At 49.5% G+C, this 27,962-nt stretch overlaps 1 protein-coding gene across 2 annotated transcripts; it reads right to left on the bottom strand.

Annotated features, from left to right (window-relative positions):
- Positions 1–557: 557 nt before the first annotated feature.
- On the bottom strand, positions 558–27,962 carry GATA4 (GATA binding protein 4). Of its 2 annotated transcripts, XM_076332586.1 has the most exons (7): positions 27,437–27,962; positions 8,198–8,364; positions 5,959–6,039; positions 5,351–5,476; positions 4,067–4,154; positions 3,658–3,800; positions 558–2,478 (listed from the first exon to the last, which is right to left on the bottom strand). In XM_076332586.1, the coding sequence occupies exons 1-7, from the start codon at positions 27,960–27,962 to the stop codon at positions 2,296–2,298; spliced, it is 1,314 nt and encodes a 437-aa protein (XP_076188701.1). In that variant the 3' UTR covers positions 558–2,295. The 2 variants fall into 2 exon arrangements, with proteins under 2 accessions (XP_076188701.1, XP_076188700.1); XM_076332585.1 differs by lacking the exon at positions 5,959–6,039.

Below are 27,962 nucleotides of genomic sequence, written 5' to 3'. Positions count from 1 at the left end.
CTCTCGGGGGGTGCAGAGGCTCTGTCTCCCCTCCAAAACCCTGCAAATCTGAGTTACGCAGAGCACAGGGAATGTGGAAGGCTCCAGGTCTCTACTGTGACTCCAGTCCCAGTCTTTATCATGACCAGTCCAGTTGAATCCTTCTCCTTAAAGAAGCTTTTCTGCCATCAGGAGGAAAATGGTGAGTTCAAACAAAGACAATACAATGCCATTCTTTTGCTTCAAACATGTATGTGGCTTTCCTCTTTGCCAAGCCATGTATCTTGGTGTTTGGGTGGAAACACTCTTTGTGGGAATGTTAGACAGTGGGAGACAGAAGATGGCACATTTGGGAGGGATGCACAATCCCTCTTCTAGATTTTCACTTGGTGGCTCCGTACTCGAGTTCTGAATGCAGGGGGGAAAGAGAGGAGCTGGGAAGGCAAGAAAAGTAACAGAGTTTGGGAGTGGACAGAAACAAGAGCAGAGAATCTTGTAGGATGAGGTGGGTGTTGGTCTCTTCTCCCAAGTAACTACCGATAGGACGAGAGGAAATGGCGTCAAGTTGCGCCAGGGGAGGTTTAGATTGGATGTGAGGAAAAATGTCTTTACTGAAAGAGTGGTGAAACATTGGAACAGGCTGCCCAGGGAAGTGGTTGAGTCCCCATCCCTGGAGGTATTTAAAAGACGTGTAGATGAGGCGCTTAGGGACATGGTTTAGTGGGCATGGGGGTGTTGGGTCGACGGTTGGACTCGATGATCTTAGAGGTCTTTTCCAACCTCAATGATTCTATGATTCTATGAGGTCTCCCAGAAATTCTCTGCCTGGACAGGCAAAGCTGTCCCTCCTCAGACATGTTGATGAAAACGTCATGGCAAGCATCTAGTGAAGCACTTAGACTGCACAGGGGAGCTGTGGCATCGGCGATGCTGGAGTTTGTTAAGCACATGCTAGAGAAAGAGCAGTCAGGGCTAGGTTAGGTAGAATTGATCCCTTTGGGAAAAGGGAATGAGTCAGTGAGCTCTCAGCATCTCTTCCAACTCCATTTGCTAGGATTCCCTGGTTGCCGAGAGCCCTATGGGCAAGAAAAAACACGAGTCTTGTTTAATACTCATGCATGAATGGAGTTACGCTTCTCTTGCAGGCAAGCAAGTCTATGCACGTGCTTGGTAAAGAAAACGGCCCCTGCCTACCTCCATTAGAGGCTGAAGCCTTTGCTCATTGCAAAAGGTGAAATCCTAAAGGGTTAGGTGTGTGAAATGGTCATGAGCCAGCTGTTAGGGGGACAGTGGGCACTCACAGTACAGCCAAAAATAAATGACAATCGGATTTCATCAATGACATCAAAACCAACAGAAAAGTATGCAAAATAATTAAATTAGCTGTCTCAAAAGCAACGGCACAGCAGCATTAGAAGAGCATCTTTCACTTGCTGTGCTCTTGAATCATCTCCGAGCCTGGCTTGTAGCTATCCATAAGGGATTTTCCTCCAGGATTTGATGACCAATGTGGGTCTCCTCTACCTGCTTCCAGAAGGTTCCTCCTTCCAAAATCCCCCTTTGACTTTGGACAGACCTTCTCCAGGCTCAGCCAACAACCTTTCGGAAACGCAGTCCCATGATTTTGTAATGATAAATAGGAAAGGGGTTACTATTAAATACAGACATTCATTAGGTTTTCAGACCATCTAGGAAAATGAAGACAGAGCTCTAGATGTGTGAGCTGAGGATGCGTGTGGGGAAGGGTCTCTTTTTTTCTCTGCCCTAGATCATATCAAATCCACTAAAGCCACCACAGCATGTCTAGTGAAGTCTGTTCAACAAACTGTTCTGGAACTGGCTCCATTTGGTGGAAGATCACTGAATTTGGGTAATGAGAAGATGGTGACATTTTCTTCTGGTCAGGAAAAGAACGGATGGTGACAGAAGGAAAAAAGTATCTCTGCTCCACCATCGTCTGAGTCTTAAATGCCAGATGTTTTTAAATAAACAAAACTAAAGAACTGTGTCCATCTTTGTGCTTCTGGCTATTATTTCATAGAATGTGGTTACAATCAAATAGAGAGGCTCATTTAAAGTGGGAGAAAAGGCTTCACGTCCATTAGTTACTTTGAGATTTGTGTCTTCTCTGTTCGTTTCTTAAGAGCTTTCCTACACCTCAGATAAGTCCTCTTAACCTCTTTGCTGGAACATCTCACAAGGGGATAGAATGCAGGAGAGCAGGGGAGGTGGGAAACAACATTGACTTGATGATTACGTGGCATCTTCTTCATCTCTCAAGCAGATCAGCCTGAAGTCCATGGGTGGAAGACCAGGTTATGCAGTTATGATGTCCCCATGGTTTTCAGCTAACACCAGGCTGTTCCAGGAGTCCTGTTTGGAGCTGGTTTGTGGAGACTGGCTGATAGCTGACTGGTAAGCCTGCGGGGAAAGCTTCAGAGACGAAATCGCAGGGTGAATAGATGATCCATGTCCAGACATGGCAGAGACTGAGAATGCCTATGGAAAAAGGAAAATCCTGTGAAGAAAGCTTCAAACCATAGAGGACCCTATCAATCCCTTTATGGGGGCTGGTGCTGTTGAAATAACCTGTCTGCGGATTTGCTGTAGAGCTGCAGGTTGCAGCTGATGCGTGATACTTTGGACAGGCTCTTTCCTTCTTGTTCCAGACCCTGTTCTTTCCTATTACTGTATACGGGCCATCTTGTTCTCTTCTAAATGTCTAAATGTTCTCTTCTAAAAGATCATTTTACCTCCCAAGGCTTGAGATTTCATTGGCCTTGGGCTCTCCTAGCTTACAAATAGCCTCCTGTGGATCGCAGGGCACATAACAGTGCTGCAAAGTGCTGCAGGTGCAGGATCAGTCTGGCACAACGCTCAACCACATACGTTTTTTTCTCCAGGGCTCATTTTGTTTAAACACTGGCGTTCCCTGTACGAACCCAAAAGGAGAGCAACTATCATATACCTCTTCCTCTTAATCGTGCTGTGCTATGGGGATCCTTAACCAAGGCACAGTTATTAAACCTGCAGACATTCGCGCAGGTCAGCTTCCAGATCGGGGTGTTGCTCAGCAGGATACGCACCTTGTGTGGATGCAGTGCTGGTCCCAAGACATCTAGTGGTGGATACGGTGCAGAGCACACCACTTTACCCTCCAGCTCTCTGCCATCATGCTGGCTTGCTTTACCTTTGCAGGGCCTCGACTCAGTTAGATTTGGGCTGTGTGAGTTTATTCTCCTCACACTGCGTTTCTCATATCGCTCAACACACAGCCAGCCAGTGCAGAGGAAGTAGGGTAATACTGCCAAGTTTTTCCTTGCTCAAGACAAATCAAATCAAATCAAATCATACAAAGGGAGCGGGCATTTTCTTGCTATGGGACCTATACAGCTGCCCAGCTAGAAGGAATTTCATGTTTTCAGCAAAGCTGCTACTTCTTGTTGTCCATTCAGAACTGCCGCACATCACTAAAAAGCTATATTGTGCTGTAGACATGGTGACAAGAATGTGGGGTTTTGCCCCATCCCAGAGGATCGATCTCTTACTGTGAACTCCTAGACCCCTGGGTTGAAAAGAGGCAGCCTTTTTCCACAGAGGTTTTGAGGATGGTCTTCTCACCATGTCTACCGTCCTAGTTCCCATCTTTGTCCCACTGCCAGCATCTCCCCTCTGTACCTGAGAAATTGGGCTGGGGTGCCCGTAATGAGATGAGAGCCCAGGTTCTGTTTTTATGGGGCGCATTTCCTCAGTGGTCGTGGCGCTGCTGCTGCTGCTGGTGGAGCTGGTGGTCGGGGTAAGACTCTCGCTGCTGGACGGACCTGTGAGAAAGCGGACAGTAAACCAGGCTCTTCCCAAAGACCTTTCAGTACAGAGCTGTACCCACCCACACAAAGCTAGTGTAGGTAAAAATAAAAAATAAAGAGTCGGAAGGACTTTGTTACTGCTGAAAGGCATTCAGACATCCCCCATTTTTGAAGAATCAGCCCATTTTGTGGTTGGGTGTCTGACTTGCAGGACACGATGCTCAGAAACACAAGCGCACGCACGTATACACATGCAATAAACTCCCTCGTTAAACACTTACCTGCTGGCGTCTTTGTTTTGTTAAGGTTCTTCGGCTTGCGCTTCCTCGTCTGAATGCCCTCTTTTCTCATGGCTAAAGGCCTTGGAACCTGCAGACCCAAATATAAAAGCACATTGGTTTCTGTATGTCCATAAGGTCATCTAGGAGAACATGATTCCAGCTCTACCTCGTAGGTGCCATGAAAACCAGCTGATTTAATTGAAAGCAAAAACAAGATGGAGCCCAAAATCACTGGTCAGCACTGCTGTGTGAAAAGATATGTCAAAGCTACAAGATGTGCATCCAAATGGGAATAGATAGGGTTTTCACACCATAGGTATAGAGTGTTTTAAGGCCAGAGGGGAACAACAGCTCATCTGATTTACTTTCCTGTTTAACTCAGAGCAGAAGACTCTTTCTGGCTAATGGCTGCTTTCTGGAAAGGTACCAGGCCTGTGTGGGGAGACCTCCCTTAGGAACTGATCCCACTGAGGTAGTCACCCTCATGGTCAGAAACACGCTGGGATTTCTAGGAATAATTTGTTGGGTTAGGTAAGGCTTCCCCTCATCCACCTTGTCTTCCAGCTTTGACCTGTCTCTCATGAATGCTCTTCCATCCGCTCTGAAGCACTGGAAATCCTTGAGAGCATGGATGTGTATAAAAAAAACCCTAGGAGAAGCAATGAGAAGCAGAAGGGGGTTTGCTACCAAGCAATCGCCAGGATGTTGAAGGCCTCTGTCTCTGCCTTTGGGGGTGGCCTTGTTGCCACTGACTGCTGGGAGAAGGACTGGAGATTTGCATCTTAAAGTCCTGCTATGCCTTGGACTCCAACGGGACTCTTCTAGGTATATCAGACATAACATACATACATGAAGCCCCCACTGACAGGAAGAGACTATCTGGACACCCGTGCAAGAAAAGTCATCGATCGCTCCTGTGACAAGTCTACAACCAAGTCTTAGCTGGGATCTGACACCCCGTGTGGAAGGGCAAAGCCCTTCTTTGTGCTGCTGACTCAGATTTTTCACTAAAGTGCCTGAATTTAGGTGGGAAGAATCTGGGCCTCGTTTTTTGGGGTTTTAAGACTTGGATGCAAAGGGTAGCTAATCAGTACGTGAGAAATGCCCTGCACACATCACCCCTTGCCAGTATAAACATGTTGTAATGTTGAGGGGGACTAAAACCCGGAGGGACAGCAGGAAAAACAGCTCCAGGAGAGCAGCGAGTTGTGCAACGAACCCAATCCCCAGCTTGGTGCTATCAATACCCTCCCCATAAAGAGTAAAGATCAATGAAGGCGTTACCCCATGGAGCTTCATGTAGAGTCCGCAGGCGTTACAGACGGGCTCTCCCTCGGCATTTCTGCGCCAGAGCGTGGTTGTCGTTGTGTGGCAGTTGGCACAAGAGAGGCCGACGCGGCGGGAAGCCGACTGCGAGAAAACGCAGAGGAAGAAAACACATCAGCCCTCCACTGCTGCCACCGGCAGCATCTCAGATCCCAACGAGCTGGCTCCAGCACGCCTCGGCTTTTCCTCTCCTCCTGCCACTCTTATTTCTCTGCCTTTTTCTCTTCTCACCTTGCTGCAGTGGATAACACAGTTGCCTTTTTCTTCCCCTCTTGCCTTTCAGCTTCTGCTCCACTGCCTTTCCACTGCCTCCTGCCTGCCAGCGCTGCGCAGACATCTCAGCTGTCCTGAGGCATCTCAGATGGTGCCAGAGACATCACCTGAACAGAGCCCCAGATTTCCAGCGGGTCTAGTAGCAGCTTAGAGACCCACTGCACGTGCGCACACCTAGACTAAGGTGTCTGGATCTCAGACCGTCCTGCCCTTTCAGGCTCCCAAGCCCTTCACCTTCGAAGCATCATGGCATATCCCAAGAAGACATTATCATTGCCATGAATGTTACATACTCCTTGCTGGCTTTGCGTGATGTTGCTCGTGTGGCTTGAGGGGGAGATAAGAAAAACAGTGCTTCCAGCAGCATCGTCTTCCTAAAGATAAAGAGGGATAATTAATAGGAAACCCCACTAATGAAGCAGTACAGGGAACAGGCCTTTTGAAGTTCCCTTTCTGGGTCAACTGGTTTGGCCAGGCTCAAAAGGCCACAGGAGGAAGACAATGGGCTTGAAACCACATAAAATACCAGTTTTGAGCTTGGAAGCAGAGTGGGACGTGGAGGAAGAAAAAGCCACATCCTCCACGCCCGCCTGACTCTTCCCAGCATCCTTCAAAGCTCAGGTCTTAAGAGGCTGAGGATAAAGTCTGGATGGGCTGGCGTCAAATTCCCTCTTTGCTTGCTGATAAACTGGGGACTGAGCAGAAGTGCTAGAGCTGTGTGAAGATGCCTGTTCTCGCTGTGCCTGATGAGGAGCCTATAGGGAGGAAATCTGGTGGTCTTGGACATCTACCCAGCTCTGCAGACCCAAACAGCAGAGCTGGCAGCTCTGTAATGGGGTGAAAGCCTGGGAGATGAGGACCTGGCAGCTACCAGGGATTTCCTCTGTGATCTTTGCCACAGCTGTCTCCCTGTGTCTTCTTCCTCATTACAAAACCGGATCAGTTAATCTACGGCAGCAGGACAATAAAAAATGAAATTCAAGTACTTCTTAAGACTTTGAAAGCTGGAAACCCCTTTGGTGCAGAGAAACCAAACACTTACGCTTTAGTTGTAACCTCAACATGCATTAGCTTCAATCATCGGCCTTTGTAAGTGGACCGAGAGCTTAAAAGAGAGCTTGCAGCAGAGGCAAAGATCTCCCCTTGCAGGGCTCTCTGGTATACCTCTGTTTCTGAAAAATGGGGTTACACAGTGACAGATTAAACCCCATCACTTATACTGAATATATTTATTCAGGTAGACCAATTGTCATTACTTTAACCACATGCCTACATTGCATCCCTAGACATATCCTCCTTTTCTTCATGGAAATTCTCTTCCAGAAGAAAAAGCAGGAATTTGGCCATTTTTGTAAGACTTCCAGATTGCCATCTGCCCAGCCAAGTGGCAGGAACGCACGTACAGGTCTGCACAGCTCATGCATTTATATTTCTCATGGGGTTTTCCAAGCCTTACCCCAAGGCCGTGCAGAGTTAAAAGCATGCATTGTTGCTTGCTCCGAAGGACCAAGCCTGGTACCCAACGGGACATTCCTGACTACACAGATGTGCTCAAGGATAACATGTAGACCAGTAAATGAAACAGGGCAAGGGCCTGGGTGCCAGGGTGCAGAAACTGCCTGGCTCAGTCAGCGCGATGTCTAAGAAGGGGTTTTCACAAGAGGGCGCTGGGTGGCTGTGGCTGGTAGCAGCGCTCAAGCTGCCAGTGTCATTTTTGACACTTGCAGGGGACGCGGCTGGGTTTGAGCACAGGCAGGTCTGGGCGATGCGAAGGGCAGGGCAGGTTGAGGATGGAGCTTCATGGAAGACAAGGAGTGGGGAAATGCGGCCCTGAGGGATGGCTTGCTGGCTTTTTGCTGCCTGGGGTCACAGTGGCCCCGTGTCCATGGGGCCCAGACTACAGAGACCTTCCCAAAACCCCTCACCAAAATGGGCAGGGACAGGCAGGATATCAACACCGAGATGTTCCCATCCCCAGGTTCCTCATGCATACCCCATCCTGACTCCACAGGCGTTGGGATGCCCTGACCCCACAGGCTTTGGGATGCCCTGACCTGCCCCACAAGCTCTGCTTCAGCTCACCCAACAGAGCCGGGATGAGGGTGTCCAGAAAAGGTGACCAGTCACCATGAAGCAATGGGAGAATAAGGACTCTGAGGGTAAGAGAAGATGGACTGGTGGTGTGGTGGAGCTGGAAAGGGTTTCCATTCATCCTAATATGCCTACAGGGATACTAAAGCAAAGACCGGCTTTTGCTAAACCGGCACCACAGTACTGCCCCTGTGTCCTACAGCCCCTTCCACTGCCTGGCCTGGGTGTCTGCAGAACTGGTCTGGACAGTACAAGGTCTTGGAGTGTACCAAGCACAAGACAATCTGGCTTATTTTGGAAATCTGGACCAAAACCACCTAGGTTGGGCAGATGGGGACCCAAGGAGTTGAAACACCCCTGGCATCTCCACATAGCTGAGGTCTTTTTGCCTCACCCTCACAGACAGCCTTGCCCCCCATGCGTTGTGTGATCTCGACTTACCAGCCTCCTCTGAGGTTTGAACAAGGGCCGGTTGATGCCATTCATCTTGTGGTAGAGCCCGCAGGCGTTGCAGAGGTAGTGCCCCGTGCCATCTCTCCTCCAGAGTGGGGTGGACATGGCCCCACAGTTGACACATTCTCGCCCCTCTGAATAATCATCAAAAAATTCTGCTGCCATGATGGGAGAGAAGGGAAAAGACTTGGTTAATTAGGCGGCCGTACATTTAATTTCTGGTCTGGTTCTCAATATTTGAGCCCAGAAGTGACATTTCAAGAAATCACAAACATTCTGATTTTACAGGGTGCAAGAAACAGCTCTTCCTTTCTCAAGGAAGCCCCTGGGATTATTGGGAAGAGGAACCCCTTTCCCTGCCATACAGTGTTGGCTGCAGGACTTCTGTGGCAGCAGGGATGTGCTGGGACACAGATACAAGGAGACAGAAATAGAAACCTTCCCTTCTGCTCTGACGTTATCCAATTTTCAAGATTGGACCTAGCCAGGGCAAACAGATTGGGGCAGGCGAACAGCCGTGTTTACAATCAAGACAAATTGCCTGCGACCGCGGACAAACACAAGCCTGGACCCACGAAGCAGAACCGCCCAGAGATCAGACAGCTGCCCGAGCACCTCTCAACGGGGCTGAAGCAAGTGTGGGCAGGGAAAGCCGTGCCTGTGCGCCCTGTTCCCCCGCAGGACTGCTCCTCACTCAGCCCATGCCAGCTCCCACCCAGCCCCTCTGCAGAGGGGAATGGCTGCAGAGCGCCAAGGGGGAGAGACGTTCACGTGCCTTCGCCCTGTTCTCTGCGTGAGAAGCATCTCCTGAACTGCAAGGACTACAACAACATGTGCAACCCCAGCTCAGGCTGTCAGCTGACAGACATCACTGGGCATTCACAGATGTCAGAGACTCAGCTTTTGATGCAAATCTCCATCGTGCTTGACGTCACTCTCCAGGGCTTGGTGCATTCACCCATCACGTTCCTGGTTCACCCACCACCGGGGCCCGGCTGCAGCTGTGATCTGAGGGTGAGGACAACTGCCCTGGGCTGGGCCAGTCCAATCCCTCTGGCTATGGCAGGTCCGTATCATCTGCAAGGCAGTGCAGAGGTCAACACAACACACCTCGACTGCATCATCATTTGGAAAGACACAGGTCAGCTCACCCTTGGATACAATGCCCTTGAGAAGGCAAGAACTTCACCTAATAAAATATAAGCATCAGCTATAGGCCTTGCTGAGATGTAAATATAGCTGCATCTGGCTGGCATGGCCCTTGAAAACGTGCGTTCCTCATGGTGATCCCACCTGGAGAGTATCAGCTATTGAGTTCAGCTTGGGGATGTATTTTGTTCTGTTACAAAACCATTCCTTCCTGCACGTGGACACGTTCTGTTGCGGGCACCAAAAAGGGAACGCTAGATGGTAAAATAATTGGGGAGAAGAAGAAAATGACAAATGACAGCAAACGGCTCCATTACTTAGCATAGGCTGGGAATAAACCAGGCTGCTGAAAAAATTCCCGACAAACTGCAGTGCACAGGAGACGTTTGGAGGACGGCAAGAGCTTTGCATCAGGACCTTCAGCCATTACAGACCAGCATAACGTTAACTCTTAAAACGTTATTGTGCATCTTGCTGTATTTTGTGCTTGTCCACCTGCTTGTTATATGAGTATCTCAGCTTTCTGCTGGAATATAATAGTTCCCCAAACAGCAAACCAACAAAATTTGGCTTCTTGCCGATCTGTGTCTCAATCCCATGTGGATTCTCTGAGATCTAATAAGGGTTATGTTCAAACATCAGCCTTATTTTCTCTCTTCTCCAGACTATTTTTGGAAAACCTGTAGGAAACTACATAACCATGAAACAGCCAAAGGATTAAAAAATTACTAAAGTGGCGCCAGTAAACAGAGACACAGAGAAAAAGATTCACGTGAGCCTAATCCTCCCTAGAAAACCAGGCTAAAAATGGCAAGAGATTACACCGTGTGCCCATGGGGAAATACTAGAAAACAGTAAATGAGTGTACCCAAGGGGCTCTGGAGCCAGAAAAAAAGGAATCCAGTATCTTCTCAGCAGCTTAGGAAAATCTCATTACCTTTGACCAATTCTGGTGGTTTAGGAAAGATGGGAATCCCTCCAGGTGATTTTTGTACACGTGGATTCAGTGATACTGTAACCATAATGCCTCACTTTCCCCTTTAAAATCACCATTGAGTCGCAGCCAAAATCTAGATCAAATAAACTTCCTTTGAAAAGAGAGGGGATTGGAACAGCTGGTCAGGAAAGAACTAATTTCCTCGTAAAATCTCAAGAAAGGAAAGCATTTCACTATTTTTTTCATCTTAGAAGTTGTTGAGGTTTTTGATTATCATTTTCCAAAGAAAAAGCCAAATTATTTTCACAGTAATTTTTGTCTTGTGAGAAAATCCCTCCTTCTTTGAAAATAATTCAGTACAAAGTCATTAACATCATCCAGGGAGAATTAGCAGAGCAGAAGTAGTCTGAAGATAAGTTAAAACTCTTGACTGATTTGAGTTGTGTCTGTGACTAAATACAAAATATCATCTTTCCTGGAGATTTTTCCTCCAGAAAACCAAAATCTGAAAGTTTTTTATCAAAGAAAAAGGAGGAAATTCCTAATGGTCCCTCAGAAATGTAAAGAGTTGGACTAGCTCTTGAACAGGAAGGTCCCTCAAAATGGGTATGATAAGAAGAAATGTCAAGTATAAGTACGGGTATACTTCTGTTTTTAGAAAAAAACAGAGGATGTGGAGTTTAAACCAGGCAAAGTGTAAGTCTCTTATTTTCTGACAATAATCAAAATTGCTAATGAATATTGAACGTTATTTCCTAAGAGTTTGTGTGACACCCAGCTCCACTGTCCACATTATTTTCACTGTTGGTTTGTAACCAGACATCCAAAAGACCGGCGCAAAGCAGTCTTGAGACCCGCTCTCCTTTTTCATCTGTATTTGTTTGAGCTATATTCTTCACCACTTGTTTGGTGGTTTGGGTTTTGGGGTTTTTTTTTTTCAGTTTCCATGGGATTTGGACTGGAGCTTCTCTCTTGAGGGACTTTCACTGGTTTAAGTTTCCAAAAGTCCTCTTCTGCTTCCGTAGTAATAACATTTGTGTGATTTTCCCCTCTCAGCTGCAGACAAAGGTGATCCTTGTGAACGTTAATAAACAGGACTCACTGGTGCTCGAGACGGGGAAAGGAACAGACTTTGTTCCCAGGGCACATTGAGGCTCCACGCAATGGGTGGCTCTCCCTAATCGCAGCCCTTATGGGGCGATATCAGATGGGTGTGTCCCTTGCGTGCACCACCCAGTGCTGAGTCAGAAGATGACATCTGCAGAGTGCAACCTCATTAAAACCATTCCTGGAGCCCCGTCAGAGCAGAGGGAGCTCCTTGACCTCAAGAGATCTCACCTGGAGGAGAAATATCCTGCTTCGAAGTATGCTTGATGATGGCAAAGGATGTGTCTCGGACGCTACTGGATACTGGCTCGGAGAAGATGATGCAGGCCTAGTGCATGCCCTTTAGTGAACAAAGGACATTTGGGCCCCAATGGAGAAGTGGAAGGCAAAGGACTGGATTTCTTTCTAAAAGAGGTGCTGTAATTTTACAGCGTCACTAAACTCAGGGATGAAGTTGCCGAGGGGAGCTTTCTGAGCTGACCTTCTGGCCGCACAGCTGAGACATCCCGGCTGCTCTTAAAAACCTGAGGGTCTACAAAATAATGAGAGTATCACCTGAAGAGCTGCAGCCCGTGCAGTTTGGCGTGGGTGGGTATCCAGACCTAGGAAACCCAAACGTTCCCAGGGCTCAGAGCCCACAGGAACTGCGATCCACTGGCAGGTTGAGCTATATTGGGCATGGAGGTCACTGGGCTTCAAGCGCACTAATTGTTTAATTTGCCATTGTTATTAATAATGGGGATTAAGGAGGTTCCCCGGGAAAAAACAGCAAAGTGTTTTCTTGGCTTCTGTCTCAGGGCTGGAGCTCTAAATCCTGGCATTATGAGCTCCCCTGACACTTATTCCTTGTACTTAGCAGCCGGGAAAGGAAACGTTTATTCAGGCAGCAAATTGCCCGAGCGGCTCCCGGAGGGCCCTGAACAATGCGGGGGGAAGGAAAGGCTCCCCCAGTCGCACTCAGGGTAATAATTTCCGTTTCGTGGCACAGGAGCCGCTGCCTGATAATGGAGATTTATGGGTCCGTCCCGTGACCTCTGTAATAGCCTTTCTGCTGGAAAGATTTACTCCCTCTCCCAAAGCCAGGTATGGCCGGCACTGGGACAGGGTTGAGGAAAGGATCGCGTCTGCTGGTTAGGCTGAGGAGGACACCAGCCCATGGCTGGAGTGGCCTCGTGTGTGCTGCATGGCCTCATCTTCCTCTTTGAACATACAGCTCCCCCAAGGGCCTTTGCCCAGCCCTTATCTTGGATAGTATCAGCCTTGGGATCGGTCACGCAGGCAGATCATGAAATCTCGCTGAATGACCCAGCCGGTGGAGAGGAGGGATTGGGTCTTGTCCCTGTCCTGGGCATCGGCTTGCTGTGTAAAAGGAGATCTTTTTCCCCTCACACCTATAGTTTATGAGGACTGCAAGGTCCCCAGGGCAGGAAATGTCACTTGTGTGTTGCACAACAGTCTCCTAATCTTGGGTGAGGCCTTGAGCATGCTAATGTCAGAAATACTTTCCACAATGGGACATTCGGTCCCCAGGGAGCCAGGAACAACTCCTAAGTGGGGCACTGGGGTCTGGTAGGGAAAAAGCATTCTTGGATATTGCCCTTCATGGCTCTTAGTCATTGGGAGTGGTCCTTCACACTGACCGCCAGGTCCACAGAGATCAACTGGTGCGGACAATGCAGGGCTCAACAAGAAAGCAGATCTGAGCACCGCCAGCCAGCCCACACCTACAGGCACTTTTCCCAGCATGTCTAGGACATGACAGTATCTCTGACCAAGGACATGGCCCACCCAAAGTCTGAGTACTTTTGTCTTCCCAACCAGGAGAATCAGATACCCTCTCGCAACCAAGTCAGCTGGAGATCAGAGGGAGGTTGCCCAGGGCTTGAGTCTGAAGAGTGGCTTGAACTGCCTTCTCTGGGTCTTTCCACCGTCTCTGCAAACCCCAACTCTGCCAGCCTGACAGCATGCCCATTCCTAGGTCCAGACCTTCTGGGTTTGTTTGGGCTTTTCTTTAGCAACCCTAAATCTGTTAACCTTGGAGAGATCATCTTGAACGTGTAAACCTGATGGATCGGGACCCAAAAGAATAATAACAGTAAAAGCACCTCCGATAGAGAGACTCTAAATCCTTCAGTTCAGAGTCAACAACCAGTTTATAAGGTTTTGTTCCCAAACCAGCCTCTAGAAGGGGACAAAGAGCCCTCCCTCCACTGGTTTGGGTCAGACCCTGTTGTTGCTGCATGAGAAACAACGACAAGGTTGTCTACCCTCTTCTGCCCTCCAGTCCTCTCCTGCCTGCACCCCCTCTGGGTGAAGAGGAATGGAAGGAGACTTCCATTAATATAGCACTGGAGTTTTGTTTACAGCTGGAGAGATATTTAATATCAACATTTCCCCCTGCAAAAGTGTCTTCTCAACCCAGTGAAGCAACTCAGCAAAGGAGAAGCTGTCCTTCAAACACAGCCAGGCACTTACAGGCTCTAAACAGACCCTGAGAGCAGTTTTCCCCACAGAGAAGCAGTTTCCTAAAACGATTTGTTATGATAAGAGGTGAGAGCCACATTCCTGTGTATACACGAATCCCAAATGGACTCTCAGGGGCACTTGCAGCTGAGGCAAAGGACATTGGCCCCTCGGACACATGGACACCCTGGGATCCCACCCAAGACACCCTCACCTTCTGCTTCAAGGGACAGCCACGACAGCACAGCAGGGGGACACGGGATTTGCCATTCCCAGCTGCTCAGGATGGTTTGTCCCAAATCCCAAGATTGTTTCCATTAAAAAGTGACAAAAAAAATCCTTCCACAAAGGTTCAAGCCTTCAGGGATCCTTTTAATAAGTGTTTTGCTGCAGCTAGTGGAGCTGAAAGTCACATCTTCTATTTCTTTTGAATGGGTTGAGATGCTCCCATGAATTGCATAACTCCAGAAGCTGAAGTTTCAAGGGGAAAAACCCACCAAAAGGTTTCTGGTCAGACCACAGCAGTTAAAAGTGCCAGTCGGTCCGGTACCGTGGCAGAGCAGGGCTGAACTGGAAAGGAAGACAGCAGCAAAAACCAAGGAGAGATCTGTAGCCAAAAGAAAGCTGTCAGTAAGCCTTTCCTTTTTCGACGGGGACATCATCAGCTTGACACACAGACTGGGATCAGAAAGCCCATGTGCATTATCTTACCCTTCAGCTAACGGATCCGAGGATGTTTCTGTAAAAAAACAGGTTCTGCCCATTGGCTTTTCTCCCCCTCCCTCTTCTCTGCCTGTTTCCCCTCTGACAGAATTTTGGGGAACTTCATCCAGGGCCCCACTATTTTACAGACTAATGGGACCTAGACATGGGGAGAGCGGGACAGTGGCTGTTCGAGTAGTGCCCATCACTGGGTTGGTCGCTGGTGGGAATGTGGCTCCCTATTCTCCTCTGATCTGGATTACCAGAAGACATCACCTGTGTGATGGCTGATCTGCTGGAAATGGAGAAGCAGGTAAATTCCCTACGCTTAGCCAGAAACACAGTTTCAAGCAAAATGCGTCATTGCGCAGCTTCACAGAAATGGCCCGTTGCTGTCCCAGAATGTTTTGGGGTTTATCTGAGACGTCTACGGTGGCAAAAATTCTTGGTTACTCGCTGCCTAGACCAAACAGCTTTCCCCCTGCAAACCAAAAGACCCTACTTATTGCTTCGGAAGCACTCAACCTACAGTCTGGCTGAGCCACACGCTGCTTTCAAAAAGGCGAAGAAATCTGTTTTTTCCTTGCTTCGGGAAACACCACAGCGAGAATGTTCCTGTGCAACCCTTCCCAGGCCAAATGTTTCACGTCAAGGCAAAGGGAACATTGTGTCCCTCCCCTGCAAAGCTCCCTCCTCTGCCTGCGGCAAGCCAAGGTCTATGGCACACACCATTGCCAACAGCCAAGAATACTCCTTTCCTTCATGGATATGTTTTCCCCAGTTTGAAGGACAGTGGAGGTAGAAGCAGCCAAGGGACCAGCTGAGATCATGTGCAAGAAGGACACGACGGGAAGGTTGGTCAAATCCTGGGCCTGGATTTGAGTTCAGTCTTGGCTCTGCAATAGGCTTCCCTTGAGCGAGGCTTTTCATCTCCTTGCGACACTGTTCTTCCCTCGTGAGAAGGAGCAAAGGCTCTTCCCTGCCTCACTGGAGGGGGGCAACAGGACAACTTTCAAAGGCCGCAGTCATAGATGTGGGGACAAGCAGTGGATGGAAGAAGGGTGCGTGGAAACGGGCTGGATTCCTCTAAAGCAGATTCAAACAAACTGCCTGTTTTGGGAAGGGACAGGAGATGGTCCTGGGGGACTGGCCAACCTGGTTGCTTGGAAAAGCATTGACAGCTCTCCAGCACACCAGAACTACCAGACCCCAAACCATCAAGCCCAATGGTTGTACCAGAACTGGGTGGAGAGACTGTCGACCCACACGCTGAAGTACTGTGTCCCACATCCAAAAGGTACACAGTCTGCTATACAGGAGAGAGGCATGCAAACACCCCTTTTGGTAGGAGCACTTGCTGACCACCCCTTTGATAGCAACTTGGTGTCCTACAGCAACTTCTGCTGACTGTCAAGCTGTGCATGACTGAACTCCAAGGTCTGCTTTCTTTTGCTGGGATGCACGCCTGGGATCCCACACACCAAGGTGACCTCCCCTTTCTTACTCCTACTTGCAATTCTTACACTTGTAAATATCTGAGGCTCTTCTGATAAACAGGAGATTCCTCTGCTTATCGACTGTCCAAATATTTTTTAACAAATCTTAGATTAGCATGGAGAGCCCAGGGAATGGCCGGGATGGGGCCATCCACAGCCTGGGGTCTGCTTGGCAGGAGGCACCTGGAAATGGTCTTTCTTTCTTTTGACAAAGGAAAAACAGTTACAGCGTTATCCTCCTTGAAATACGTCCCATCTCAAAATGGACGTGCCCTAGCAGAGGCTCTTCTTTGATGACTGCAAGGGAAGGGTCGCAGAATCACAGAATGGTTTGGGTTGGAAGGGACCTTTGAAGATCATCTAGTCCGTGGTGGGGAAAAAAATGTAAAGGAGCAGGAAAGCTTGGGATTTGCAATGCCATGATCCCACCTGGGCAGCTGTTTCTGAGTTGGGCACAGGCAATGGATCACCTCCGACGTGCGCAGCCGTGGCTGAGGTACCCACAGGGGACCACGAGCAGGTGTGCTCTGGAGGCATGCCAAGCTGCTGCTCCATGGCTGAGCCATGGGAACTGGCCTTATGGCTACTGGGTAACTGGTGAACTGGGGCCAGTTACGGGGTAACTGGTGAACCCTGACCCTAAGCCCAGCTAGCAGAGTCTGGCCATGTTCAGATGCTCTCGGACCCTAATCTACAGTGGTCACATCCAAACTGCTTCCCAGGACCTGCATCAGGAGATTCCTGGGTCAGGCTGAGATGGTCTGTGCTTGGACCATGCCAGGGGCCATGCTAACGATTGAAGAGCCTGGTCTGTTGGGTTCCCATGGCTGGCATCTGGCACTAGTTCATCATCAAGCATGACATAGCCTTCATGTGCTCTTGGCCCGCTTGGGCTCCTACAGAGCAGCTGATGAGCTGAAACTCCTTAAACCACGGGAACCCAATGGTTTGTGGTCGTACGTCCTAGTGCAGCATCTGTCTGTCTGATGGTGACCATCTGTCTGTCTGTAGAAGTGACTACCAGCACCCAGGTGGACCAAAGCCAGGGCCAGCTCTGGGCCCAGGAAATTGGTGCTGTTTGGGATCATTACAAGGACATCAGCTAGCCAGATGTATGCAGACAACAGAGCCAAACTCTTCCCAATGGTGGGAGAAGGCACAAGGGGACGCAGCACAAACCACAGGCTGGGCATTAGGAAAAGCGTTTTCATTAGGAAATGGGGGAATTTCCATCCCTGGGCATTTCCAAGCCTCATCCAGATAAAGCCACAGCTGACCGCAGCCACCGCTTGTGGTTGTCCTGCTTCAAGCAGGAGGCTGGACTAGAGATCTTCCGACCGGCATTTCTGCAATCCTGCAACTCCAGAAACTCAAAGGTGTTTGGTTTTTTTTTCCCAGACTGGTGCAGATGAGAAGGAAAGACATTTATCCAAGTCAAATGGGCAAAATCCTGCTTGTAGGAATACAATTAATTATATTATTGTTATCATAAGTGTGTGTGTATTATACATGTGTATGTATATATGTGCATATGTAAAAATGTATATATTTGTATATATACACATATACCATGTCCTTAAGAATGCCATTTTAGCAAGCTAGGAGTCATCCCTAATCAACTCTCTTCACTTTTGCTATTAGAATTATTATTCTATGGCTATGTAGAACATAGCTGTATAGAACCATGTGTGTGTATATATATTTATATATACGTACACAAATATAACACACACACACGTATATAAAAAAACCCACACACTTTATATATATAAAACATATATACACCATGTATACATGTAGATGTGGCGCTTAGGGACATGGTTTAGCGGTGGACGTGGCAGTGCTAGGTTTACGGTTGGGCTCGATGATCTTAAAGGTCTTTTCCAACCTAAGCGATTCTATGATTCTACGTGTAGGAATGTATGAAATACGTAGGGTATATACCGCTCCACGTGTCTAAGCCTTCTCTGAGCACGACGACACTAACCAATATGGACGATCATGTGCATATCCAACCCCCCACCCCAGTTTTCTTTAGCTCACTAATTTGGACACAGGCCGTGGCTCCAATTTGGAGGTTTTACACTGATAAATGCCACTCAGAGGAGTTACACCAAAATAAGCTAGGCCAGATCCTGGCCTCCCTACGGGACGCCAGCCAGGGACAAACAAAAAGGTGTTTACTACGGTTCATCACGTTATAGGGGACAGTCAGTTTGTCTAACCCCTGGCCCTTCTCTTTTCCTCTTTTATTAGTTATTCTGAACGTTAAGTCAACTCAGCCCCCGAGCAGGGCGGGAGGATGGAGCGATTCTCCCGGCCACCGATAAAGCATCTGCAAAGGTCAGTTCGCACAGAAACTGCAGCCCAGGCCAATAGAACGGCAGGTACAGAACTTATCAGGGCAACATATAACTTGCAGTTTTTCTAACTCAATTGATTGGACCTTTTATCTAAAATAACAGGCATTATAAGATAGGCGAAAGTCGAGATAAGGAAGAAAACTGAGTAGGTCTTGAATCAAGATCAGCCTGGGGACAGGTTCAAACTCCCACACCTGCCCCGGAGGAATCAATGAAAGTTTCTTGGCGTCGCCTGCTCGTTTTGAAACGCTGCTGAAGTTGAGTGAACTTTGAGACCGCGGCGTTTATTCTGTGATTATAATTAACCTGCTCACCCGTTGTTATTGATTTTGCGTGAAGGGAGGTGACAGGCTGACTGGGATGTTGGTTTAGGAATAGAAATGGTTGGGGAGGGCAGGCAGTGGGGCGGGCAGTGGGGCAGGCAGGTAGCCCTGCCGGAGTGAGACCCTTCCCCAGCTGGGGGCGAAGGGATGGGGGTACAAGGGGGATTTCACCCTCCTGCTTGTGGCCCGGCTTGTGCTGGGATCTGGGAAAACCCTCGAGGCCAGATCTTCACATCCAGAGGGTGAATCAAAGTGTCGATGATCTGCCCCATTGAAGCAATGAAGGACCGAACGTGGGAAGCCCCTGGAGAAAAGCCTCGGTCGTACCCAGGATCCGGGGCATCCTCCCAGCCCGGGGGAGCGTGAGGAGGAGAAATCCCCCAAGCCAGCTGCCTCTCTCGTGCTCCACGTCACCAAGGCATGTCCCAACTCAGCGTCCTTCCCAGCAGCCAGTCCCCCGAGCAGCCAGCCCCTGGGGCCAGCACTGCCTTCCCAAAATAATCTCAGACATCTGGGGCCAAACATGTCATTCGGAGGAGTCCTGATGTCTGGGGCTCACCGCCTCCCTGATTTTTTTACAGCTCCAGCGCTGCAAGCCCTGAATATTAAGTAATGATGGCTCCCCAGCTTGCAAACCCAAGAGCCTGGCCTGGAAACTCATAGGAGTTTAAATAATAAATGCTAGGTTATTTTTTTGTCTCTTCTAGAGTTTCAGTGTGAAGGAATCAGGGTTTCCCAGCTTTTCTCTTGTCCAGAAAAGCTGCTCCATCCCTTCCTGCAAAACCAGAGCCTGACGTATGATAACATGACTCCGGAAGCTGGAGCTTGAAGGGGAACCGAGGCGCACGGAGGCACAACGGCTGGCAACAGCCGGAGGCAGGCAGCGGAGGAGCAGACAAGAGGGAGGTGTCTCCCAAACTGTTCGGAGACGGCTGCAGAGCCAAAGGAGACAGCCCACTCCCCCGGCCCTCGAGGCCGGAGGACAACCTGGAACTTGCTTAAATATTATAGACACAGCCCGAGAGCACCGTGCAAGCAGGAGCTGTGGGGAAAAAAAAAAGCAAGAATTGGCAAAATCTTGCTCTGAGGGAGCGGCACGGTCTCCTTCCCCCCCCCCCCCCCCGGCTCCATCTCTGCCCCCAACCTCTTCTGCTGGGCTCGGGTTTTAACCTTTTAGGGGAGCCTGACGGCAACAGGCATCCAGCCCTACCCCGGCACCCCGTAAATGCACCGCACTGCAGCTGGAAGCATCGACCGGAGGAAAACGGCTGAGCTTTGGGAAGAAGAACAAGAGCAGGCAGCGGCGTCCCACCGCGGGACCTCTCCTGAAATGCTCCCCCGGCAGACACCGACCTAATTACCAGGGATTAGGAGGAAACATTTCCAGGCAGCGATTTTGTTATCCCAGATTCAGAAGCGTCCAGTACCAGTCCCTGGTGGAGACGGGAGATCAGCCCCGCTGCATCGCTCATCCAGCTGCCCTCACCCCACCTCTGGTGGAAAACTTACTTTTCCTTGACTTTCCATGAATTATTTTTTTTCCTCTTTCACAAACAAAATGAATTTGCGAGTCTCTCCCAAGGCTGGCGTGAGCTGTTCCAGCCCAGCTGGCTCCGATAAGGGGCTCATCAGCTTTACGGGTCACTAAAAATAATTAAAAGAAAAAAAAGCACAAATCCCTTCACGCTGCAACATATAAATCAAGTGGCCACTTTCCAGAAAGGAAAAAGGAAGGTCCCACTGGCTTTTGGGGAGCTTTCCTGTGCGATGGGCTTCACCTCCCCAAGAAAACCTGTAGGTCTCCAGATAGTTTGCAGGGGGCTGCGTTTCTTCCCTATGGAAGCTTCTTGCATGGGCCTGATCCTGCACCGGCTCCTGGCAAACCTCCCTTTGCTTTAAAACAGGGATGGTTTCAGCTCTGCACAGGCAAGGTGTTTTTTTTTTTTTTGTTTGGGTTTGTTGTTTTTTTTTTTTTCCCACAGCCCATACTGGATCTGGTTTATGGGGAGGGCCCGATCCTGCAAGCCTTGCCTGGGCGAAACAGCACGATTGGCCTCAGAAAGACAGAGAAAACAGCAGAAAGACGTGGGAAGGACCCAACTTCCCCCCCCCCAAGGTGAAAGGTGCATCCTACATTTAGGTGTCCACCTAATAAAGCAAAAAAACTCTGTACCAGCAAATAACTGAGAGAAAAAAAAAAATCACCGGGCACTTATTGGAAAAGAAAAAAATTACGTTCGCTTCCAGTTGACACTGCCCCAAACTTGGCTTTAAAATCCAGACCTTGCCAAAACTCACAAGCTGAAACGTTTCAGCGCTGATGGCGGGGTCAGATCTATGTCCAGCTTCGAAAATCTCTGCCCAGATCTTCTTCCCTAGCAGACCCAGCGCCCGCCCGCCTGTGCTTTTTCGGGATGAGAAAATCCAGCTCCAGCTTATCATACTGAAAAAGAAATCGCCACCGAGTGCCCCGAGTGTTTAAAAGGGTGCAACAGCACGGGGAATGCCGCAAACTCAAGCGGACCCTGCAGCAAGCGACCTTCCGAAAAACTGCAAGGGAAAAAAAACCAAACCCCACAACATTTCTGCCGTACGAGACCTTACAACGGCATCGCTCGGCGCGGCAGAAACATGGGGGTTTTCGAAAGAGCCTTGAATACCACTTGTACCAGCCGCTGCGAAGGCAATGATGATCGAATTATTTTCAAGCGCTGTCACGCACGTGTAAGCACCCGTGTATAAAGACCTCACTGCTCAGGCATGGCAGATAATTGGGTTTAATTTGTCATTACAGATGTATTTACAGCTCGGACCGGTCACCGTGACCGGTGGCGTGGGGAAGACTTGTAAAGGCCAGAGAGATTTTAATATTTTGCCGTAATGCTGGACGTTATCATACCCAGCTGCAAGGTTTTTGCCCCACAAAGGGGACCCACAAGGTTTTTTTCGCCCCCCCCCCCCAAAACAAAACAAAAAAACCCCTCAGTCCAACCTTATAATGAAATTTGCTTTTATAATTCGGGTTAATTTTGAAGGTAAGAGCACATTCTCACATATTTCCTTGGTTATTTAAGCAGCATTTCACACTCGCCCACTAAAGGCGTATTTACACCTTCCTGCCAGACAGCAGCGTGAATTCGGGATCCATCGACAAGGTGAATATTTGCCATTTCCAATCTCCTGCAATCCTCCAGGCATAATTACACACATCCGCCGCCCCCAAAGCCAGCCGTACCCGCAACAACCCAACCTCGCCAGTACGACTGAGGGGTTTTGGCAGCATAATTGCGTTATTCGGGGATCACACGTCCCCGTAACACGGGGCCGGCGCGGCCGTCCCCGGCAAAAAAAATCTGCATTTCTGCCTCTGCCCTCCCAGCGTGAGCAAAACCGGCCGCTTTAAACCCACGAGCTGAGCTCTCGACACAGATCCCCGCCTGGTTTCGCAGGCGGTGGTGAGCCCCAAATGGGAGGCAGACGCTTCGTTAAGTCTTTTTATAAGGGGGTTGCAAAAGCCTCGAAGGACCCGAGATGTTCAGCTGCATCCCCCCACGTTCCTCTGCCTTGTGCCCCCCGGGAGGATCGCCGAGCAAGGGGAGATCCCCAAATATCCCATTTCTCCACCTCCTTTTCAGTAGGGAAATTGTAGGGAGGGAAGGACACACCAGGTTGGCGTGCGGGGCAGGGAATGTGGGAACAAAACCTCCCAAAGGAGATACGTTATATTTGCACCCCCTTTTTCCTACGCGTGCAAAGCTCTGCGGGGCTCGAGGAGCAAAAATTTCAGCCTGGAGCCCTGTGCCAGTGAGAAACAAGGTCTCTGCAGGTTTTGGGGCTACACTATCAAGGGGTTTTCTTAATTGCGTTTTCCTTAAAATTGCGTTTTTCCACCTTTATTTTAACAGCCCCTGCACACACCCCCTCCCCAGCAGCAACAGGCTGCTGACCTTCAGGCACAAAAACTCGCTCATCTTGCTGCGCTGCTGCTTTCTCACCCAATGTGGGATTTTATTTGCCGGTTGGTGCTTCGTCGGTGGTTCTTTTTCCGAGGCATCCTTAATTTTCCAGCTATCGGGAGCAAGATGGTTTGCCCATTCAAAATACCCAGCTGCGTTTGGGATAACCAGCTTTGGGGAGCCCCCCCTCTGCCTGCCGAGCCAAGGTTTCTCCATCATCGGAAGGGCACGGAGGCAGCAGGATGGGATCCACTGTCCTTTGGGAAACACCAGATAAACCCTCATCTGTTTCCAAGGATTTCGCCCCCAAACTGATGGAAATAAATACAGAAAGAGCAAAATATAGGCTGTCTCTCAAAAAAAAGAGAAAAAAAAAATCGCTGTTATTGTTACAGGGACAAAGACACGCACGTGAGTGCATGTCTGGAGGAGAAAAATAATTAATCCTGGCTTAATAAAGTCTTAGATTCAGGGCCACTATCCACTGCCTTAAGTTTTACTGCTTTACAAAAATTCACAAGCATTTATCAGGTATTATATACTACACCATGGCTGTTCTATGCAACATATGCATTTGTATTCGGTAATAAAGGTGCAGTTTTCAGTGAAGGAACTGTATTATTGCTAAGGGTGCGACAGTGCCCGTGACGGTGATATTTTTTATTATTATTGTTGCTTTATTTATAATTTAAAATATACCGTCTGGAGACTTGGGGAGTAAAAAACAGTTGTGTGTTTGAGCTCGATCTCGTGTCCCCTAATTCTATGGGTTTCATCCCAAATCCCAGACTGAGTGGTGACAATTAAATTAGGCGGGAGAGCAGAAGGCGGCTTGAAACCCGCGGGGGGGAACAAAGCCCTGGGCCAACGTTCCCCGCCGGCGGAGCCGAGGTGAGAAATGCAACCTCTTGCAAAACGGGGGATGCAGGGTCCCGTGCAAAATGCAGACACGTCCTGTGGCCCCATCCCTCCATCCTACGGTCCCATCCCTCCGAGGGCAGGGACAGCAGAGATGCTGGGCTCCCCCCATCGCCCGCTGCCCCACGGGGAGCAGCCACCTTGTCCTTAGGTGCGCGGGGAAGGTCAGGGGCTGCTTGTTGGGCAGAGGATTGCAGCAAATGCCGATGACTCACTGGAAATGCTGGCCCCGGGGATGCTACAGGGCAAATCTCTTAGCATCCCTATGGGAAAGCTTAAGATCTGGTTCACAATCTCTCCCCCACCAGCAGCAGAGAAGACATTTTCCAACCCAGCGTCTGCTCCAGGCTTTGATCTTCCCAGATGCTGCTGCTGTGTTCAAACAGTGCCTGTTTGAGGAACCCTGATTTCCACTTAGTCAAAACACCCACCAGAAATGCCCACAGCCCCTCGCCCCGATTTACTCCCAACCACATCAACCTCCTCGATGCCACAGCAAAAGAAAAACCCCCGCCGCTTTTTTGCGAAAAGGCAAAATTACAGGGGGCGAGGATGGCAAACCGGGATCTGGCCCTCCATCCCGAGCCTGGAAGCGTCCAGGAGGCAGCAAGCGGCAGCGGGCTGGATGCGGTCGGGCTCCCGTGCCGCCCTCGATCCCCGCTCCCCTCTGCCTGGGGAAGGGGGAAGGGGCAAGCTGCTAGTTTTGGGACAGTTTTCAAGCGGTTTTTGGCTCTGGCAGGGAAGTCTCCTGAAAAGGGACTTTGCAGCGGATCCTTTTCATGCCTCATTAAGTCGGGAATTCACTCTAACCCCATCCCAGGCAATGCCTGGAGCAAGTTCACGGCCTCGGCCGGCCGCAGGGTCTGATCCTGCCCTTCAGGGTAATGAAATCATTTGCCAAACTTACCCTGAAAAGCCCAAATTTGGCCTTTTTGAACTCACACTGGGGAAAGTTTTTGAAATAGGCCCATGTGATTTATGCACCCATCCTTCCCAGCACTTTATACTACAGAGCTGCATTGGCACGTTTTAATCCAGGCCAAAATTCCTCTTATCAGGGAAAAACAAGAAGATCTTTATTTCTTTTAGAATCATTTTATTTGAATACGTTTTCACTAAACTTCTTTCCCCAGTGCATTGCTTTACAGCGGGGGAAAAATGCCATGCCCAATTGCACAGACTGCGTATCTATGTCCGCATATCCAGCTACACCTGCACAGACGTCATTATTAAAAAATTATAATAATTAATATTCTAATTATCCCGGGGGACTCTGCAATTAGCGCTATCCAAAGGTGACGGTTCTCCAGGAAGCAAAATCACTGGAGGGAAATGAGAGCGCTGCAAAAATCGCTTGATTTAAGATACCCTTGCGTGAAGGATTTTCCTTCCACCCTGAGATTCCTCATTGTGCAGAGAATAAAAATATCTTTAGTCCTAAGGAAAGGCAAAGGGAGAAGTCTGGGCTCCACCATGCCAGGGACTGCTCAGATGCTGAGCCAGGCTCAGATGTGTTATTAAAGTGGGTCTGTGATGGGTGCAATCCACGACGGTGTTTCCCTCCCACGAAATCTTTCAGTGCCTTCGGTTTTTCAGCCCATCAGGGCTTTTCACCCTTGCTCATAAACTCCCCCCCCCCGGCTTCTCCCCGCTCAGAAACCACCAGCCAGCCTTTACATGCTTCATACAACCCCCTCGATACCCACAGCCTGTGCACAGCATCGCCCCGGCGTCGAGAAGGGACCCGGCTGGCAGCAGCCTGGCAGCGGCCGCGTCCCGACTCGGGGAGAAGAGGGAAAGGGGCAGGTCTGGACCTTAAACCACTTGCCGGGGGAGCTGCCTTCCAGAAAACCCCATTTTAATCCTGAATTTAAAACTCGCCAGCTTTCAGGCAATTTCTTTTTTTTTTTTTTAACCAAAACCCAAGCACTTCTTATTTAAAACCCAAGTGCTTTTTCCACATTCAAGGCAGAGACATAATTAGACCCATGCTAATAAATCCCCCGGTTTCTGCCGCGCTGCCCTCGGCGATGCCGGGGGCGATACCGTGAATCCAGCACCCGAATCAGGACCTGGCGATGGAAAGGGGTCCCGTCTCCTTCCTCCTTCGTTAGCGACCGCTAACGTTTTCTGGACTGGCTCAACGCATCCCGTCTTCCCGGTGCTATTTAAGAGCCCAGGGAAAAAACACTTTTTGCCACCAAAATGCAGGCTGCGAGACCTGCAACGCAAACCGCTGCTTAACGCAGGGCTTGGAACCCCAAAATCACTACGCTCAATCTCTGGCACCTTAAAAGCTGCCGAGTAATTCCACAACTGCAATTCTTCATTTGCATTATTTTGGTTTTAAGTTATTTTTATTACTAAGAGCCCTTTTGAGACCACTGCAAAAAGGTGATATTTTTTTTCCCAAGGAAGAGATGGCGCAGTAGTCAAATAGGAATGCGCGTATGTCCTTGTGGATAATATTCAATTATTATTTGATTACTTGATTCACGCTGCTTTTTTCCCATACTTTCTACCTTCTCAGGGCTTCCCAAAAACCTTGCCTGGTTGGCCAAAACTTTATCCTTAAAGATAATCTGTTCCCCATTTTAAGCAATTTCATAACGCCCAAAGAAAAGCAAAAGGCATTGGCAAGGCCAAGCCTTCACCAACGCCCAACTTGCCTTTCTTTAACGTCTTCAAAGAATGCTAAAGATAAGCAAATCTTGCTAGACACGATGGACAAACTACCCTCCAAAATTCAGGTTAAAGGACGCAATCTTAAAATGTATCGGCAGACAAATTTGAGTCGTCTTCTTTGTTAAGCCCGACCCCGAAGCCGACAGAAATACCTTCATGGAGAGAAGGTGGGGAGGAAAAAAGGGTTTATGAAACGGCGATGAAGAGATGTGCCCCGCGTTTCCCTCCCCCTTTCTCCCTCTTCTGCCATACAAAATATAAAAGCAATATTTTAAACCATTCGGGCCAATTTCTGGTCGTAGGACCCAGGGGCGCTTAATGAAATGAAAGGCTCCGAGACCGGGATCGGCACAAGAGATCAGGGCTGAGTTTTTTTGGGACAAGGAGGCACTGAAATATGGGGCTGGGTTGTTCAGATGTGCCTGGGAGTCCCCCAAAAAGCGTGATAATAAATGTGGATGCATTCCTGTTTCTCCTTCTCCATCATCTCTCCCCGCTCGGCGCCAAATTTCCCTTCACTTTCGCTTTTTCTAGCCTAACCAACCTTTCCAAAAATTAAAAAAAAAGACATAACATAGAACAGCCCAAAGGGAAGATCTGGGATTCACGGGCCAAACTTTGATTTCCCCATTTTCCAAACGATTTTCCCCATTTTACACCTAAAGCAAGCCGGGGAAGGGGCTGCCTGCACGCCCACGGAGCATCGTGGTCCCGCACACCGCGGCCGTCCCCATCGCAGCCCCTAAATCCCCGCGGAGCTATTTGTGGAGCCAGCAGGCCCTTGCGCGGGAGCTCGGCACACCGTTTCTTGCCGCTCCAGGCCTACTCTAAATTATATATTTTTTTTTTTTTTTGAAGTTGTGGTCCTTGAGGGTATTTTGAAACGGTGGTGTTGCAGAGAAAGTACATGTGCAGGGGGGCAACGACAGCACCGCGGGGACCCCCATGTTTTGCAGCCAGAGAGGCGGCTCCGGCAGCGACGTCCCGAATATGCCAAATTTCTCCCTCCTGCCCTTCGCGCCTCCTCGCCCGACCCAAAGAGGGGCGCGTGCACAAAAATTGGGGGGGCCGGGGGGGGGTGTGTGTGTGAAACCCTCCCTCTCCCATCCCGACCCTGGCTGCGCTCACCTATGTTGGCGTGCCGGGCGGCTGCGGGCGTCCCTCGGCTCTGCAGGTTGTGCAGCATGGGGCTGTCGAAGGGTGAAGAAGTCCAAGTCGTGGCCATTTCGGGGCTCATGTAAGCCGGGTAAGGGCTGGAATAGGAGCTGCCGAAACCCCTGCTGTACTGCTCCCTCCCGTTAGCAGAAAGGTTCAAGGAGCTGCTGTAAGCCGCCGCGGCTTCCCGGGAAGAGGTGGCAGGGATGGGGGTGCTGGTGGAGAAGGAGAACCGAGGTGACACGGGAGGGTGAGAAGATCCGGGGTTGTAAGCGGCGCTTTCGGCTCCGGGTTGAGTCCAGATGGAGTGGCTGGAGACGGGGCTGCCTTGCTGGGAAGAGCCGCTGCTCTGGAGGTATGGCAGGCTGGGGAGCATGGAGGTGACCCTCGTGGTGGGCACATAGACGGGGGAAGCTGCGGCCGCGCTGTGCATGAAGCCACCTGCCCCCTCGTACGCCGGAGGGCCGGGGTTAGCTGCCATGGCTAAACTCTGGTACAT

The sequence above is a fragment of the Aptenodytes patagonicus genome, chromosome 3 (genome assembly GCF_965638725.1).
Source record: "Aptenodytes patagonicus chromosome 3, bAptPat1.pri.cur, whole genome shotgun sequence".
NCBI lineage: Eukaryota > Metazoa > Chordata > Aves > Sphenisciformes > Spheniscidae > Aptenodytes > Aptenodytes patagonicus.
The sequence above is the reverse complement of the archived record's forward strand: the minus strand, read 5'-3'. Positions and strand labels throughout refer to the sequence as shown.

What these genes read in the sequence shown, in the direction of transcription:
- GATA4 (XM_076332586.1), bottom strand. Translation starts at nt 27,962, where the DNA reads ATGTACCAGAGTTTAGCCATGGCAGCTAACCCCGGCCCTCCGGCGTAC. An exon ending in CGCCCGGCACGCCAACATAG is followed by an intron (nt 8,365 to 27,436) that starts GTGAGCGCAGCC and finishes TCATGGCAGCAG; the next exon opens with AATTTTTTGATGATTATTCA. An exon ending in TCTACATGAAGCTCCATGGG is followed by an intron (nt 4,155 to 5,350) that starts GTAACGCCTTCA and finishes TTGGGTCTGCAG; the next exon opens with GTTCCAAGGCCTTTAGCCAT.